The 17,959-nt window shown below is 42.3% G+C and overlaps 1 protein-coding gene across 5 annotated transcripts in view; it reads right to left on the bottom strand.

Annotated features, from left to right (window-relative positions):
• Window positions 1-17,959, bottom strand: part of RNF123 (ring finger protein 123) — a 90,708-nt gene that overhangs the window by 49,121 nt on the left and 23,628 nt on the right. For all 5 annotated transcript variants that reach the window (XM_083488643.1, XM_083488645.1, XM_083488644.1 and 2 more), the window contains exons 19-31: window positions 15,424-15,495; window positions 13,963-14,083; window positions 13,399-13,500; window positions 11,017-11,123; window positions 8,449-8,641; window positions 7,225-7,370; window positions 6,406-6,489; window positions 5,544-5,651; window positions 4,890-5,067; window positions 2,855-2,929; window positions 2,142-2,229; window positions 1,793-1,880; window positions 1,495-1,579 (exon numbers count right to left, since the gene is read on the bottom strand). In XM_083488643.1, coding sequence (XP_083344769.1) covers window positions 1,495-1,579; window positions 1,793-1,880; window positions 2,142-2,229; window positions 2,855-2,929; window positions 4,890-5,067; window positions 5,544-5,651; window positions 6,406-6,489; window positions 7,225-7,370; window positions 8,449-8,641; window positions 11,017-11,123; window positions 13,399-13,500; window positions 13,963-14,083; window positions 15,424-15,495 — 1,447 coding nt within the window. The remainder of the gene's footprint in view (window positions 1-1,494; window positions 1,580-1,792; window positions 1,881-2,141; window positions 2,230-2,854; window positions 2,930-4,889; window positions 5,068-5,543; window positions 5,652-6,405; window positions 6,490-7,224; window positions 7,371-8,448; window positions 8,642-11,016; window positions 11,124-13,398; window positions 13,501-13,962; window positions 14,084-15,423; window positions 15,496-17,959) is intronic.

Here is a 17,959-nt window from a genome sequence, read left to right on the forward strand (position 1 = left end):
AGAAGGAGAAGTGTGTAAAAAAAAAAAAAGTGGAATGGTGAAGAATAAAGAGGAAAAGGACAGTTGACACCACAGCCACAAGGGGAAACTGCTATGGAGAGCACATTTACAGCACCTACACATATTTGCTGTGCACTCGTAATATTCCCTCCAAACTAAAGAGAGATGCATACTTAACCACCCACCCTGAGGCACATTTGACAGGTCGCCATGACAAACATTTGGATGGCTCTTAGGACCATCACTTGGTGCAGCCAGACTCATGCCGCTTTATCTTTCTATCCCATCATTTCCAAAGGACTGGCTTGTGCACCAAGGGTGGGAGGGGAAAAGGCTCTACTAGAGGGCTATAAAACTATGTCACCACCATACAAAGGGAAGACAACAGGAAACTTACTCTGGAAACTAGCAACAGAGAGATCTCCTGGGCCCCCAAAAAAGCAGAAAAGAAAAAAGCAAAACAAAACAAAGAGAGAAACATTATAGATGCAAATTTTCTTAGAAGGGTCAAGCAGGTGTTACTATTGCCACCTTCTGCTGGGCTGTGAGGTTAGTCATTCTGTCCCGGCATTATATGCTCCCTCAGAGAAAGAGTGCAGGACCAACTCATAACTTGCCATCTACTCAGCAACACAGATGCCATCATTCTCTTCACTAGATCAGTAACTACAGAGGAGAAGCCAAAGCTCCCCCTACAGCTTGTAACTGGAGTCTCTCAGAGATCCTTGCCATGCTGGATATAAAGCCATTCTGAGTACTGTGGTAACACTGGGAGATCAGCCTGATTACTAAACCATGGCTGCCATAAGTGAGTGGCAAATGCCTCAGAACAAAGTAGGACTAACATTCACAGAAGAGGACCAGCCCAGAGCTGCAAGAGAAGCAGTGCCTGCTGGATCCAATGTACCACCAATGCCGATCAACTTGATTTCCTTAGAAAAATCAATTTTACTCCTTAAAGCTATAACCTGGTGTGCCTTTGGGGATGCTTTAACACTTTGTCAATTTATGCCTGATCTGGCCAAATGTTTTGTTTCCTATAAATATACACCAGAGCTTTCTTGGTCATCACCTAGTGAACCAGTGAAAACAACCAGGGTGATCACAATTATATGGAGGTGGGGTTTTTTTTAAGGTTTTGCACTCAAAAATAGAAGAGAGCTGGGTCAGGAAGTTAATAAGAAACTTTTCACCCTGAGTTTGCCACACACATTTAAGTTAGGGACAGAGACAACTTATTTCTATTACATGGCATCAGGAGCCCTCTAGCTCCCAGACATGCTGGGTCCCAGCAGTTACACAGACAGGATCCACTGGTGCCGATTATTGTGCCAACAGACAGCAGCAGTGTGGGAGTACCACACAACAGGATCCTGCCCTTCTGGTACCAGAGTCAACAGCTAACCAGATTAGGATAAGCTCAGTTACAGGACTGCATTTACCACAAGCTGTATTGGCAAAGCAACACATCTCCACTCCCTATCCCCCACTCACTCTGCAAGCTGGGGAGATTGGCATCTTCTGGCTTGGTTTTCAGGAGGTGAGGAAGCCGTGTGTACCTGTATCCAAATCCACAGCCCTACAGGAGAGGGGGGGAAGGGAGAAATGTCTGCTTAGAAGACCTCGCATTATCTCCCAACAAGGAACATGGAGACCCTCTTGCCAGAAGCAGGTAACAAAGTTCAAACAAGAAGTTAAGGGAAAGTTCAAACACAGGGGAAACCACTGGTTTTAAAACGACAAGCTGGAAATTCTGAACAAAATGTGAAGGCAGAGGGTTATCTGTTCTTACTCGCCACAGTCGTACAAGGATCCAGTTGGTCTGGGCCCAGGGTCTTTGCTCGTAGGGGGCCAGCAGGTTCTTCATCATAGATATTCGCCTGCCAGAGTAAAACAAACAAGTCAGCCAACCACCATGAAAACAGCACCAAGGTTAAAAAGTGGGGGTTCGGGAAGGATTCAAGGCAAGATGTTTAATTTACTTGAGAGGGAAGAATCAGAAGTGCAATGTGAGGAAACACGGGGAGCAGCAGCTTCCACACAAAAGTATAGGAGTCATGCCTGGTTCAGAGAAGAAGAGAGAAATAATCCTCTTCCAGGACATATAATATTTTTCAGGAATGGTGAAACCAAGAACTTACTGCAGTTCTGGAATCCTCTCTACAGCACGGAGTGAGTGTGGGTAGCAAACATAGCTGGCCAATGCCTGCATTAGGGAGTCTCTGATGTCTGAATATGGAAACAAGACAGAATGTAAGTGGAGTAAGGATAATAGGGACACAGATTGCCAGAAAAATACTTCAGATATTGTGGTGCAATTGCATACTTAGGGTTGCCATACGTCCGGGATTTCCTGGACATATTCAGAACACTGCAGTGGGCAGTAGTGTCTGGGCGGAAATCGGAAAAATGTGCAGTAAAATTCAGACGTATGGCAACCCATATCAGTAGTGCCATTGTTGCTGATTTTCCATAAATATAGGTCAAATACAGCATTTTTTTGCGATTTTGCAAAAGAAAAAGAAAAGCTCAACAACTTTCCTGTCTGGATTTTCACAGTGTGAAATATGGCAAGCCTAGCTTACTACAGTTACAGGACTAGTAAGCAGGACAGGATATAAAGACAAATGTCAAACCCAAAAATAATAATTGAGTTCTGCAATGATCTGAGGTGTTAAAAACATTAGAAACAGAGACCCTTACTATTCAAGAAGTACCAAGTAGAAATAAAATAAAAAATCAGCAAGCATGAGCTTAATTTTCTTTCCCCCAATCACATATGCATGTGTGCACGCATGTACACACATAACACCTACAGCCCAGGATGACCTCTGGAAAACAGGAGCTGCCTTACCAGTTCCCACAATCCTTGAATCAGCAAAGTGCTTGGCTAAAATGGCAGCGAGGTGAGTCAAGGTCTCTTCGTAGCCTGAAAAGAAAAAGTTCAGAATATCAGGATGCAGGAGAAAAAACACCCCACAGCTATAGGATATAGCAGCTGCAGCAGAATGAATTTCTAGAATGAGCTTTCAGATTTACAGAGAGAAAACACGGTCCAAGTATGGAGGATGAGCTACCACTTGTCTGAGTCTCTAGCAGGCAAGTCAGGAATCCAGCTTAAAGTTTAAGAGAATGATGACAGGAAGTCTGCACAGCAGCATTTGGTGTTGCCAACTTTACCTTACCACTTAACCAGAAGCATCGGAAGTAAGTGGGAATGTCCTTAGAAGTTCTTTTACACACCTGGTCAGAAAGCAGCCATGCAGGCTATGGACTGGGTTCATCCCTTTAACTAGTATAGGCTTTCTGAGACATGCAGATAATCAATACAGGAGTAGCAGTTGTTGAATCTGATAAAATTAGCCTGGACACTTCCCTACAGTTGAGCAAATTCTTAGCAATAATATACAGTAGTCCCTTTGTATTAGGACTAATACCCTCATAACGCAGCTAAAATAGGAATACTGAACTGTGTTATGGAGCAGCTTTGGGGTAGACAGAAAAATAAAGATTGGGGAAATTGTAGATGGGATGGGGGTTAAAAACCTATTCCCCAGTGCTGTAGCTCTGATCTAAAATCCACCACAAGCTTTCGACATTTGAGGTGGGGGGGAAGGGGACAATCCAATCACAGATCTCCTGGTGTCATATCTGGTTTCATCCCCAAAATGAAAGAGATTGTGGCTCTCATAGAGTACCATCTACAGAGAAATGCAGTATGCTGAAATACACTGCCTCACTTCCAAAAAACTTGCAGCCAAAAAGGGCTCCTGGCAGAGGAATTTCAGATGGAGGAGTTTGGAATAACTATGAAATAACAAAATAGATCTTCCAAACCAGTTTTCATAATTACATCTCCAGGGCCAGACTGCACAACACCTGCTCTGACACAAATGACAGTATTTTCTCACCCTTCACAGTACTTCAAAAAGAAGGAAATGTATTTTGCATATATTTCCAAAACAACGTAACTGCAGGCTGAGGGCAGAAAACACAACCCAATCCAATATCAGAGAGAACAAACAAGCATAATCACTGGAATTTGAGGAGGCAAAAAAACGATGTAAGCAGGAAGTCTTGATTTGTATGCTTTGCTTGAGCAGTTCTTGATAGTCAATATGATGCAGTTGTTTAACATAATTACGCCATGAAGTTACATAGTGAGAATGGCTATTTTCTACATGTTTTGCTACTCTTGCCCTGCAAAATTGCTAAATGACTTTTAATGAAATTCTAAAAACTGTATACAAAGGTCCTTTATGACCGCAACCCTTCAAAAAGGGGATCACTAAAATTACCAGGAGCTGCAGTGTTTCAGGGTAACACCACTCAGATAATGTATAAATACTAAAAAGTTATTAGGTTTAAGGTTAGGCAGTCAGGCTTAATAGCATTTAATCAACTTCAGGATGCAGCGGCAAACAATGCTTGTTATAGCTTGCACTAGGCATTATCAAGATGAGAAACCCGGTGACCCAGACTGTAGTTTTGTGTGTGTGGAGGGCAGGACAATTGCGTGAGCAAGTTAAACAGCACCTAATGTGATTAGAAAGTTGAGTACCACTCAAGAGTATCCACAACTTTTACTCAACAGTAGACCTACTGAATTAATGAACGTGACTAAGTTAGGTCTATAATTTCAATAAGTTTACTCTGAGTAAAGCTTGGTTGAATACTACCCCACAACACAGCCAGCACATTTTCAAAACACACATTTACAACCACTAAGGCACGTTAAGCTAAAGTTCTTTGCAACCCAAATTCTGTGCAGCGTGCAATATTCTGTGTGGAGTTCTTCTCCCTTTTCTCTTGTGCATTGAATTCTATATGCAAAATTACAGATGGTCCTGCTCAGAGGCCCTCTCCGGTTCCCTCCTTCTCCTCCTCACCTGGAAGCTCTTCCATGCTGTTGACAGGACTGAAGTAGTTCTTGAGAGCACTGTAGCTATTCATAGCCACACTCAGATAAAATTCTGGCATAAAAGCAAAGAGCGAACCAATCCTGTCTCCATGCTCAATAGTGCGGATGCATACCCGTAGCAGCCAGTATATATCTTGCATCTTCTCCTGAAAAGAAGCAATTCCTAGTCAGTTTGTATCTCAATTGGCATGAAATAATATACCTAAGTGCAGGGGCAGGGAACCTGTGGTCCAGCAGATGTTGTTGGACTCCAATGCCCATCAGCCTCAGACAGCATGGCTAACCATCTGGGATGAGGCAAGTTGTAGTTCAGCAACATTGGGGGGCCCACAGGTTCCCCGCACCCAGATCAGAGTAAATACTACTGAGGAAATAAAAGAAAAGGAGGTCAGCAATTTTGTGCAAAAGCAGGAAAAATGCAGATGAATTCACTGCTAAAACGCAAGATTTTTCTTTAATAAAAATGAACTTTACCAGGATTTATTAACAGAAGTACAACATACAAGACTTGGGAAGAAATGGTACAGCTCTATTCAGCATTGGCCAGGCCAGAACTGGAATTTATGGCCCAAGCTTAGGTGAGGCACCTCACTGATATTATATGTACTACTTTCCTTCTCACCTTTGAATAAATGGTAACGTTGATCCAAGCAAGTCGGCGACTCAGGTGATTAAGTTTCTCTGAGAAAACCTTCTGACTTTTCTCCAGTTCATCATGGATGTCTCTTCTCTGAATTGGACACAGAGGGTGGGTGATGAAGAGCAATGGTGCATATGTTTTCCTGCTTTCAGAAGCATGTACACAGCAAGTCCAGTACTTCACAAAAGCCTTACCACAATCACAGGATGTTCTTTTAATGTTGAGGAAAAGCATGAGCTGCCATGGTCTGCTTCCCAAGGGGGTCATCCTTACACAGAGATCGGGTATACCATGGAGTCCCAGGCACACTTTGGCTAGCTACAGTGCACACAACTTTTTACACCTAACAACATCCAAGGAATCTTAACAGGAGGCAGTCTTGACACCAGTTCCACATTAGACACACCACCACAGAAGTTGAGAATCTATTCCAGTGGTACCTTGGAAAGCAACTTCATTTAACAACTGCTCACACATGAACAGTGTAACACAGGAGACAAGAACTGATGCAAATTCATGACTCCCCTTCGACAAAGATAAAAACCATGTTTTGATGGAAAGGGAGCCAAAATCTTGCAGGAGTGTGTGGCACCGAAGTTTACTTTAACACTCAAGGTGTTGTTGTTGTTTTAATCATTAATCATTAACTACACAAAACAACCATCCTATTTTAGCTAAATGGAGAATTAGCCACCATTGCTTCTCAGTCTGCCTTCAGAAAATCAGTGAGAGCAATAGAGTGCTGCTCAGCACCTGAATGATTCTCAAGAAAGAGAACAGCTTGCAGGCAATATAGGCCTATTTTAAGGGAGAGGGAATATAACTATCCCCGTGTTATTCTTACCCTCTTTGGGCATCGGCTAATCTTTTCTTCAGTGTCTTTCAGTGCCATAGCATACTCATTCACATCATCGGAAACACCTACCATCTAAAACACAAATAAGGGTCAGTAGTACCAGCTAGAGCTTTTCTGTACAGGTTATAGCACATACTGGATTATTTTCCAAACACTTAACTTGTGGCAGCATCAATACATTGCAGGGCCCAACTCCACAATGAGCCCCTCCCACCAGTCGCTTTCCTGGAGACAGATTTTCAGCTGACAGCCTATAGCAGAACTGCGTAAGATGGCAGCAGACAGACCCACACCTCTGAAGGTGGGAGACTGCCAAAAGGCGGCAAAACAGCAGGAGGCAGGGCAATTTCCCACAGAAAATTGGCAACTCTTGTTCTGTCAGCCGCTATCCCTGCTAAAGCTCTTCTTCCTCAAGGCTATTCCCTTGCAGCTAGACTCACTGCCAATCACAGATCTCTGCTTTGGGGAGGGGGAAAGAAGCAGCTGCAAGTGGGATACCAGTGAAGGGAATGGGGATCAGCATCCCTTCTCACACCTGCTACTCCTCAGAAGGAAATACATGCACATCTATTGTGTTACTGCTGAGTGGTGGCCAGCCATGTTCAGAAAGTGCAGGTCTGCCACCAAAGGGTGTAGTTCCACCCAAAAGCAGAATGCAAGCAAGCATCGTGAGCTGGTATGGTGGCTGCAATCAAAAGCGCCCCACCCTCTCCCAGTGGGCCATGGTGTCTTTGTTAGTGTGAGTTCCAATCCCAGTTGTGAGAATGGGACAGGACTGAAAACTCCCCTGAAATGAATCCTGCTCACCTTACCAAGCTGCTGGTGCACGCTGAGGTTGTACATCATGACTATTCCATCCAAGATTTCCAAAAGAGAATTCTCAGTGATTGGTTGCTCTGGCTCTTCGGCAGGTCTCCCCAGTAAAAGGCCCTCATTTCCATGGCTGCCTTCAACTGTCATAAAAACAATGAAACATCCATCACTGTGAAGAAAATGGAACTAAGGCTGGTCTGGTATTCTCTCTTTTTTAACCATAAAGTTTTGTTAGCCTTTCTGTTCTGAAGGAAAACTTGAACAAACAGCTACCTCAAGTCACCAGACATCTTAGTTCAGCTGGTTCTGTTTTGAGGCATATGGACTATGCCTTTGAACCTACATTTATCCTTCTGAGCCTCATCATCCTGCAGTTTTGTTTACTAAAATAATTAAATATAACCTATTTAACACTGTTTACTCCCAGATCATTTGCACTGGCTACACAGTTCTGTTGCTTAGAAAGCACATAGCTTGAATTACAATCGTAGTCCTTTACAACAAATCCAGGCATGGGCTAGCATGCAGGTAGAAATCCTTTCCCTCAGTTAGAAGGCAGAACTTCGGGCTGAAATTATCTACCTACCTACCTACCAATAAATAATTATTAGAGGATCACAGAGCGATTTGCAGCATAAAAACACAAAAAAATGCCTAATAAAAAAAGAAAACAATAACCACTATGACCCTACATTTGTTATCATTTTGTAAACACCTGATCATGTTGAGAAGTCCAGTTGCTGTAATGATCTAAGCACTGTAAATGATTCAAGAGAGCTCTTATCTACAGTACCAATTATGAATTTAGGATGGCTGAGAACAATGAAGATCAGCTACAAGATACAAGAGACTTGCAAGTCTATTGCTACCTTCAGATCTGGACCATTGTTTTAAAAAGAAAATGTTAACAAAATTTACCCAAACCCTACACAACCTGGAAATTACTGAATACATTAAAATTAAGGAACATGATTGGCAGCCACTCTCTTCTCATGGATTTCTTTGGAAAAACATTATTGCATAATATGTTTATGAAGAGCAACTGTCTGGAATTATAATGCTATTTCTTGAATACTACCACTCCCTCCTCCCTCCTCTCACCTTGTATCCTTCTCCCCCCTCCCTTTCTTGCTTTGATCTCTTCTCTCTTTTGTTGTTATTATTATTGCTTTTTGTGTATTAGAAAGGATTATATATATATATATGCACACTACTCACTGTCCTCCTCTGTCCGTTGTTCCATGTTCAACGTACGAACTTTAACTTTCTCCAAGGCACCTGGTGACCGCCTTGGAGTCATAAGGCTAACAGCTGCAGTGCTGAGAAAACGGTTAGCCCGCCCCAGGGTGGGTGAACTAAGCCAGCTTGGTCTGGCCAAGGCACCTCCAATTGCCAGTGCCGCAGCTGGACGCTGAGAAAAAGAGAGATTGAGAGATATGAAGTAATATTTGTTCAGCTCTTTCTCTAACGGGAAGAATCAAGCTGGTTTGAATCATGCACAAATCTCCTTTGTTCTAGTTAGGCTCATTTGTAGGACAAGTAGCTGAAATATTTCCTTCTCACTCATGGTAACCTAGAAGAAGAACCAGGGTCTCATACAGGCAAGCATAGCACAGGCAGATATTCAGGACAGGAAAACTTTTACTAGAGAGCACAATTTGTATCCTCATCAGTTATTTCAATAGGGTGGTTTTGAACTGACACACAACCCAGTTTGCACAATCCACACTGCAAAATGCATCAGCTTGATTATGTATCAGCTGATGACTGGAATCAATCTTTTACGGGTCGAAACTGGAGTGAAAGAATCAGCACTGGGCCAGACGTAATGGCAATACTGAGCTATCCTGTGTTGTATGCTTCCAAATTCGAGGGACACAATATTCTTTACAACATGGTCTTATCAGAGGGTGCAGTCACAGATGGTGAAATTGTGCTCACATTGACATCCCTGTGAACTAGCAGACAAGTATCAACCATTCAAATTTCCTGGGCCCAGCATGGGGTATCCTTCCGTATTTTTAGGAGTGGGAAATCCTGACCACCTATAACCTTGCCCTTGAGAATCCCAAGGAGATAGAACTTTAGCCTGCAGTTTCTAAAGAGGAACACAAGACAAGCTGCAAGGCAACGTTTGCCCACAACATGAAGACAAAAATGCAATTGAAGCCAAGCAAAACAAAAAAACTTTTCTTTCTTTGCACAGAGTACTTTCTTTAACAAACTGAATCCTTGAATTCTTCATCTTATCAGGCCTTGCATCACATTGTGTCAACAGTTCTCAAAGTTCTCAGAGTAGTAGCTGGTCTTGAGTTTCCACTGAACTTTTCCTGGGGTATATATAGAAGAGGCCTGAAGCCTTTAAAAGCCCAAGCTTTTCCCACACTTTACTGTGCTCTACAGATTTAGTCACCAAGTCACTATGGTGGCTGCCCCTGCCAACCTTTGGGAACCATCCTTCCCCCTAACATAAATATCTGTTTTCCTGAGTTTTCTGCAAATTATAGATAATTTGGAAAGGGGAATCTTTCGCTTCGTAGCAGGCTTTTTCATTAAGCAGAAAATGGAAGTAGAGGCTGACACTGCTTCTCATGTGAAGTGAGATAAAACCCACCCTCTGCTAGCAAAGGCAAGTGAAGTCTTGGGACAGGACTTTTCTGTCATTTTACATCATGCTTTAGAAAAGGCAAGAAGTGACGGGATCCCCCTTCATTGCTTTCCCCTTCTATATGAGTTTGTTGTCAAGTGATCCCCTCTTGTTCCACACCAGCCATTGGGGAAGGAGAAAGCAACAAGGGGGCCTCCACCCTGCTTCTTTCATTTCCAAAATCTTACAGGCTTCATGCAGGATTTTTGTAGAAGGCACTCACTACTTCTGCAAATCCTGCCATTTCCCCAAGTTCTCTGTGTTTGCCAGGAGATTCAGGACAGGGGGCAGGAAAGAGGAGATTGGTGGAAACCATAAACAACAGGTGACAACTGTGTCAAATCAACACATGGGGCCTTCTATATAAAATCATGTTGCAGTTTCCCTTATATTTGTTTCTGATATTAGAACTTCCCGACTCAAACTGCAGAGTCATCACCACAATCTTTGGCAAGCCCAAATCCTGACTCAGATGTCTGTGTTAGGACCAACAGCAACTAGCGTTCAATCGGCATTCTTGGCATTCTCAGGTTAAGGGTGTAACGCTGCTGACTAATGAGAAATGCAGAGCTGTTGGAGCTTTAAGTGACCATCAGATCTTGCTAAACAGAGAACTCTCCATTAGCCTGTAAAATTCTGGGCCTGCAGTAGAGCCAGCAGGGTTAAAAGTAATATAAAAGACCTGAGAAAATAAAAAGGTCTTTGCTTGGCACTGAAGGAGAACGAAGCAGGTGCCAGGCCAACTGCTTTGGAGAGAGCATTCCATCACTGGGGTCCAAACACTGAGAAGTCCCTCTCCCTGCTAGCCTCCCACCTCAGGTAACTTTGTTTTCAGAACTGTCCCCTGGCCTAAATATGTCTGATTATAGCGCCTTAGAGTCAGGATTTTGGGCTGGATTCCGATGTACACTTTGCTATGGCACCATTAGACTGCTGTACAACCAATACGTTCAACACAAATCTTAGAAAGGCGAATTTCTTAGGTACAACGCATAAAAGTCTCTCTTTACTTGCTTCTCCCATCCATTCAAAACAAATTTCTGCTTCCAGGAGGTTCAGTGCTCCTCCATCCTTCCTTATAGACTCCATTGACAGCTGCCTAAGTTAAAACTCATTGCACATGGCATTGTTAGGCTCACTTGTGCTGTTGACACTGCTGACTCTTCATCTTCATCGAGATCATCCATTGTCACCGCCTGAAGTTCTGCAGGGTCAATCAGAATATTTGCCTTTGAAGCAAGCTCATCTGTATGAATAAAATATCAAATACATTCACTGCTAGGTATAATTACCTATGCACATTCAATTTACCACATGCCTTATTTGCAGTATTCTTCTTCTTATTATTACTGTATACCCCACCATTTTCCTGGTGGGACTCAAAGCAGCAGTACAGCTACCAGAAGCTCAAAGTGCAACGCATCAGAAGTGTCAATACTGCTACTGGGTCCTCACTAAGGCTGCAATCCTATGCACAGTGGGACTTGCTGAATTCAGTGGGATGTACCTCTGAGTATACACCCATAGGACTGCACTGTAAATGATCAGATCTGGTGGCAAAGGCATAGAAGAGGATCAACGCTCTTCCCAGCCATTTGTCCACTCAAAAACTCCCCCAAAGATAAAATATACTAGAACCTGTATTTTTTTTTTTCCTCAGGAAGAAAAGCACCCAGAGAGGCCAAATTTGAGTGGAGAAATAGCTGGGAAAGAAAACGCTAAAGCATCTGTTATGCAGTTTTTAAAAAAGGTATTAAGTGGCCTGGGACGGCCCATTGCCAGTAGTCATTCTATATAGACTTAGAACATGCTGTGAAAAATCAAATATGGTTAGGTATGCATTTTTGGGTACAGAAAGTATTGCTCTAATGTGTAGAGACCTTTTCTATTCTAATTAATTCAAGAAGCTTCTGGAAGCTTCTCTGTGTGATACAAGCTGGAAGTTTGTAGCTGACAAGCAAGATACTATTCTGTCTAGAAACAAGCAGAAGATTCCTGATGTTTTGGTTATTCCTTCAGAAAAGATGAGCAGCCGTTTCAAACTGGTTCTGTTCTCTTTTTCTGTCATGTTGACTAGAAGAACAGGCCAGAAGGAGCCTGAGTTTCTCTTTTCTTCTGGTGTGGTGGTTTGTATATAACATGCTTAGTGCTAAGGTTTCAGTCTTATTGTAAGTTATTGTAAGTTTAAGTTTAGTCTGCTGCAACTGGATTTCTTATGGATTGTGCCAACCTTGAAGACATATGGATTTGTGACTATTATGCTCATTTACCTTCAGCAGTAAAGCTCTGCTGGATGAAGAATTAATTGCCTCTGGTCTATTTTTTGGGAATCCTGCAATGTGTTTCAAGTTTTTACTCTGCTAATTTTATGATGAAGTCTGCTCTAGATCAATATGAGCAGTACCAAATAACAAATATGCTTTCTGACACCTACACACACACACACACACACACACACACACACACACCCACACACACCATATTGTTATGCTTTATTGTTTTACCTATAAACAGACAACTGAAGGGTAGTATTTTTTTTTAATGACTAAAATAAAATGCTCCCAAATGCAAACTGTACTTTTTCCCGATCGTGTTACTGATTCTAATAGCTATTTCCTTTTGTGTACGTTTTGCCTTGGAGGCTGCTCCCAAGGCAGAGAAAGGAGCATCCAGACCCTAGGTGGAATGGACAAGTCAGTCCAATAAGAGCCAAAAAATTGGGTAGGGAAATCTTGGGTCTCCCCCAGGGTGAACAAAAACAAGATTCATAAAAGGGTCACACACAATCTTCAAAATGTAATTTGGAGCTTGTATTTCATATTCTCTTATCTCTACCAAGCAGATGGCCAAGCAGCCCCCGTGCCCTAAAGCCTGGCTCTGCTGATCTGAAGAGCACCTGAAAGAGGAAGAAGCAAGTCCTAATTGGAATCTCACAGGCCAAGAGGCATCAGCTGCCACTTTATCTTCAAGTCCCAGGAGAGCAGTTCTTGTTTTTAGCTTCAGAGGCCGTACACATATCCTTGAAGAGGACTGAGCTATTTAAATTAGCTAGAATAGATTTGCATGTAAATTAACAAGTCAAAAAAATTACCACACTTATGTCATGGCTGCTATTTGATAATCAAGTTAAAATACATAGTTTTAAAGGAAGGTTACAAGTGAAGACAACTAAGCCTTTGAAGAAGATGCCAAGTTAGCATCTGCCTGTTTGAGCAAATAAATGACATTCTGAGTTTCCAGTATCCCTAGTACAGTATTTAACAAAGTGAAAATAGAAAAGGACCTTTCTCACCTTGCCGGGATCACTTAGGGGACCTAGAAACCAGCAGGCTTCTGAGTCCAAGTACCAGGCAGAACCAAAGCTTTCACACACAGATACGTAGCTCCACAAAGAAATGAAGCTAATTCTGTGACACTCCTGCCCCATCTTTTACTTCCCTCAATAATTTGCTCCTGCAACAGATTTTCCACATCATATGCTTCCACATGAATTAATGGAACGCAACAAAACAAGCACTTGCCTTTGAGGGTCTTCTTGAGATGAGACAAGAGTCCCCCAAGTCGCTGGAGGTCAAAGTAATCCACCTTCCCATTATAGAAGAGCTGAGGGGGGACATATGCATCTGTGGGGAAAGATGTTTTATATGCATTTACGGAGAAGGCCAAAGAAAGCTAATCTTCAATGAGTGCAAATAATCAGGGCCACAGTTACAAGACATCCACCTGCCCTAGCCAACTCTCCCTCTGGTATAAGGGGGAAGAGAAGTCAACAGAGCACTGAAAATTGATACTGAACAAAGAAAGCTAAAATGCATTCACACATAGCCCCTTTGCGGGGCTATGGCAAGGCAAGCATTCTGATGAAGATGACTTTCTTCTCTGCTACATGTCTGCACAACAGTGAGGACTAGGTCCACTTTTGGATGGGCATTGTTTCACTGTGGGATGCAAAATGTAAGAAACGTTGTCTTGAATGTCTCTAATTTTGCATTTTTGGGTGAAGAGATAGAATTTGGTTACACACAACTCCCGAAATTCCTGGATACCAAAACCAATATTCCCATTTGTGCATCTTTGGAAATTACCTTCACTGCTCATTGCTAAAGAGTTCTTCATGTTGTACTCATCCCAGTAATGTTTCAAGGCCGAGATGAGTCGATGCAAGAAGCACACCATATACTCTGGAGGACACAGCACAGTCAGATTCTAAGGACAAAAAACGACAAGGCTCTACTGTTAACAGCCATGCTGAACTGAGCTTCTCCATCCCCTCAGATGTGTGTGATGCACACCCTTGCCTATAGCATTCCCCAGGCAACACAGAACATTTCCAGTAACTGACAGAGTCAATATCCATCACTGATTCTCACCTGTTTCCCAACAAGAAAGAGCAAGCACGTATCTTCCCTTCAAAGCATAGTAGCACAGTACATCAAGAAAAGAGATGATGAGGCAACCTGGTGGCCCCAAGGCATGTTAGCAAGCGCCAGTAAGCACATTTCCCTCACTGCCAGAAAAGACTGGCACTGAAACAACAGAACACTCCCAGTCAGGAAAGAACTAAAAGTCCATGTCAGAGAGGTGACACCTTCACTTAGATTTACTGAGCGACCTTTAAGGCATGGCTGAGTGTGCTCTGCTAAGCAAGACTCAAAATGACATACTAAGAAAAATTGAATTCAGGAACCTTCAGTAAGTTATGCAAAGTTTTAATTAATTGCATAGAAATAATAATTCATTGTAGTAATGGACAGGGGCATCAAGTTCTATAGGGTGACAAAACCCTGTCCTCTGACTATTGAAAACTCTGACAGCTGCATTATCCCACTTTCCTTCAGCTTCTGTGATTTCACCATGATTTGCATTTAGGCTTCAAGACCCACTTTTAAAACCAAGACTTCTGTTCAAGAATGTGCCATCAATACAAAGTGTGTGCTAATTCCCCACAGATACCATTTCTTTTATGAAGTTATAACTTGACTGCTCTTCCCTTCCAGGTATCTTAAGCTATTTCTTTACATTCTGTTAAAAAAGATGAGATTCCTAGCATAATTGTTCTGCCACCAATATCCTAGGAAGGCAGTCAATGGGGAACAGAGGTATAGGGATATAAGGGGGGGGTGGAGTGTCAGAACTGAAGCCTAGCTTTGCAGAGTTGAAGAGCATTGTCTGTCAGAATGAAGAGAACTGACATTGACAGATAACAAAACCAAACTGAATAGAATGTAAGGAGTGACCGTGTGTTCGTATTGCATGAGTTGAGGGGCCTTGATAAAGAAATCATTCACTATGAACTCGACACCTTGGTAAGCCATTGATGTGTGGAAATTTCCTAATTTCTGCACAGGAAAAACAGTAGCATGGAGTCCATCAGCCCAAAATTTAAGAAGTCATTACACACTCAACAAGGCACCTATACTGTCCAAGCTGCAAACATGTCTGCAGCTACGGCTTCCGACAGATATAAGATTGTGTCCTTCTTCAGACTCTCCAACAGAAAGTGTGACAGAAGTCAAAGTGGAATGAAGATACTGTTCTCAACTTACCCCTCGGTTGCTGGCATTTTCCTGCAGAAACTTGCGGAACTTATTTAGAAAGATATATCTGGAAGCTCCTCCCTAAAACAACCAGTGTTTAAAGTCAGTTGAGTTCCATCAAGGTGAAAGAACAACCTAAAATTACAGTATTTCTTAGGTTTGCCTGAATTATGATCACTTGCTCATTTGATTTGAAATTTGCCCTTACAGGTAAGTCATAGAATCATAGAGTTGGAATAGACCACAAGGGCCATCGAGTCCAACCCCCTACCAAGCAGGAAACACCATCAGAGCACTCCTGACATATGGTTGTCAAGCCTCTGCTTAAAGACCTCCAAAGAAGGAGACTCCACCACACTCCTTGGCAGCAAATTCCACTGTCGAACAGCTCTTACTGTCAGGAAGTTCTTCCTAATGTTTAGGTGGAATCTTCTTTCTTGCAGTTTGGATCCATTGCTCCGTGTCCGCTTCTCTGGAGCAGCAGAAAACAACCTTTCTCCCTCCTCTATATGACATCCTTTTACAGTGGTGCCTCGCAAGACGAAAAGAATCCGTTCTGTGATTCTCTTCATCTAGCAGTTTTTTCGTCTTGTGAAGCAAGCCCATTGATGGATTAGCGGATTAGCGCTATTAGCGGCTTTTAGCGGCTTATCTGCTGATCGGATCAGCTGATAAGCGGCTTAGTGGCTTAGAAAAAGGGGGGGGAGGGGAAAAAACCAGCAGGAACTCGCAAGACATTGTCGTCTTGCAAAGCAAGCCCATAGGAGATTCGTTTTGCGAAGCACCTCCAAAACGGAAAACTCTTTCGTCTAGCGAGTTTTCCGTCTTGCGAGGCATTCGTCTTGCGGGGCACCACTGTATATATTTGAACATGGCTATCATATCACCCCTTAACCTCCTCTTCTCCAGGCTAAGTCCTTAAAGACAAGTGTATACATGTATTCTCATAACTTGCTAGACTTGCACTAAGCTGAGGGAATTGCTGTCTGCTGCTGTCTTGTTTCAAACGGCTGTTTTAAAATAAATTGGAGTTCAGTTTGAATTGTATATCTGGTTTTGTTATTACTTATTACTGCTTGTTTTATTATGAGCTGCCCTGTGGGTTCTACTGGGCCACATAGGCATTCTATAAATTGATTTTTAAAAAAGAATTCTCAAGAGCTGCAACATCAAGTGATGGCCATCACAGACCAAGAACCACACACAAACCTTTTCATTAGGATACACACTTCATAATGCAGTCTGCTTTGGGGTGACATCAACTGGAGCACTGTTGCACTTGTGTTTTTAAGTTAAAGAGATCCACCTCACATGATTGGTTTTGAAACATCAACGGAAGACATTTTTATTTACCCAAGAATTTACTGTTTAAAACTGAGAGGCTGAATACTTAAGCAGTAACAGTATGAGTTTCAAACTGATTTTTTTATTAAATTCTTTATATTCTAGATGCTTTGTGGTGGGTTTTGGATGGTTGATGTGTGTTGTTTCCAGCTCCTCTGGAAGTTTGGTGATTTAGAAATATCCTAAATAAATAAGTCACCAGTCATTACTTCAAAGAAAATTCCTCTTCAATGGAGGCAGCTCACATGATCAGTTGTGAGTCATTTAGTGATGAGGAGAGTGTGATATACTGCACATGCATGCATGAAACCTATCCTAAAGTCAAGTTACATAGCAGTGTTCTTTGGCTGCCTATCCTCAGAGAAGTCACCTTGTATGAATGCCCTGCTCGCCTCCATTACTAGCTTTTTTGGCTGCTGTACAGAAATCCAGTTCCCTAATCAAGAAGTCCATTCAGGATATGTACAGTTCCACACTGCCATCATTTGGTCGCCAGTGCAAAGGAGATGTTCATAAATCATTTATCTAGGCCTTTATTAGGAGTCCCACCTAACCGCATTAGCTCTTAGAAATTCCACTCATATTCTCAGCATTATCATTTCACACAGACTCATGAGATGCCAGGGTACTGGGCAGGAGTCATTAGCCTGTGTGCCCTGTATCCAATAAACAATGTTGTCAGGTTTAGAATTGTACCCAGTAGAGAAGATCAGCTGCTAATAGCCTAATCTGAGCAAACAGCTTCTAGTGTACAATAGTTTGAGCCTCCTCACTACATTTAATATCAGGCTATCAGAAATGAATGTGGTATTCATTTGTTACTATTACAATGATTATTTATTATACTTCTTTCCCAGCCATCACCAGAAGGTACCAGAACTGATTTATATTGCATTATAACAATGTAAAAGGCAAGACAATTTACAATCAGAGGAAGACAGTGGGTACAACAGAATATATAATTTAGGTGCTACATGCCAGGGTAAAGTGTTGAGTCTTCAACATATGACGAAAGCCATATAATAAAGAGTATCAGACACATCTCTGCAGGGAAGAAATTCCATGGCTCGGGGCTGCCATGGAGAATGCCCTCTCCCGGGTTTCCACCTCCTGAACTTCCAAGTGCCAATCTTAACAAACAAAAGAGGTTTGTATGGAAGGAGACAAGTCTTCCAGATATATGGGGCCTCAGTTTTCAGGT

The sequence above is a fragment of the Podarcis liolepis genome, assembly GCF_965112155.1.
Source record: "Podarcis liolepis genome assembly, chromosome: 2".
NCBI lineage: Eukaryota > Metazoa > Chordata > Lepidosauria > Squamata > Lacertidae > Podarcis > Podarcis liolepis.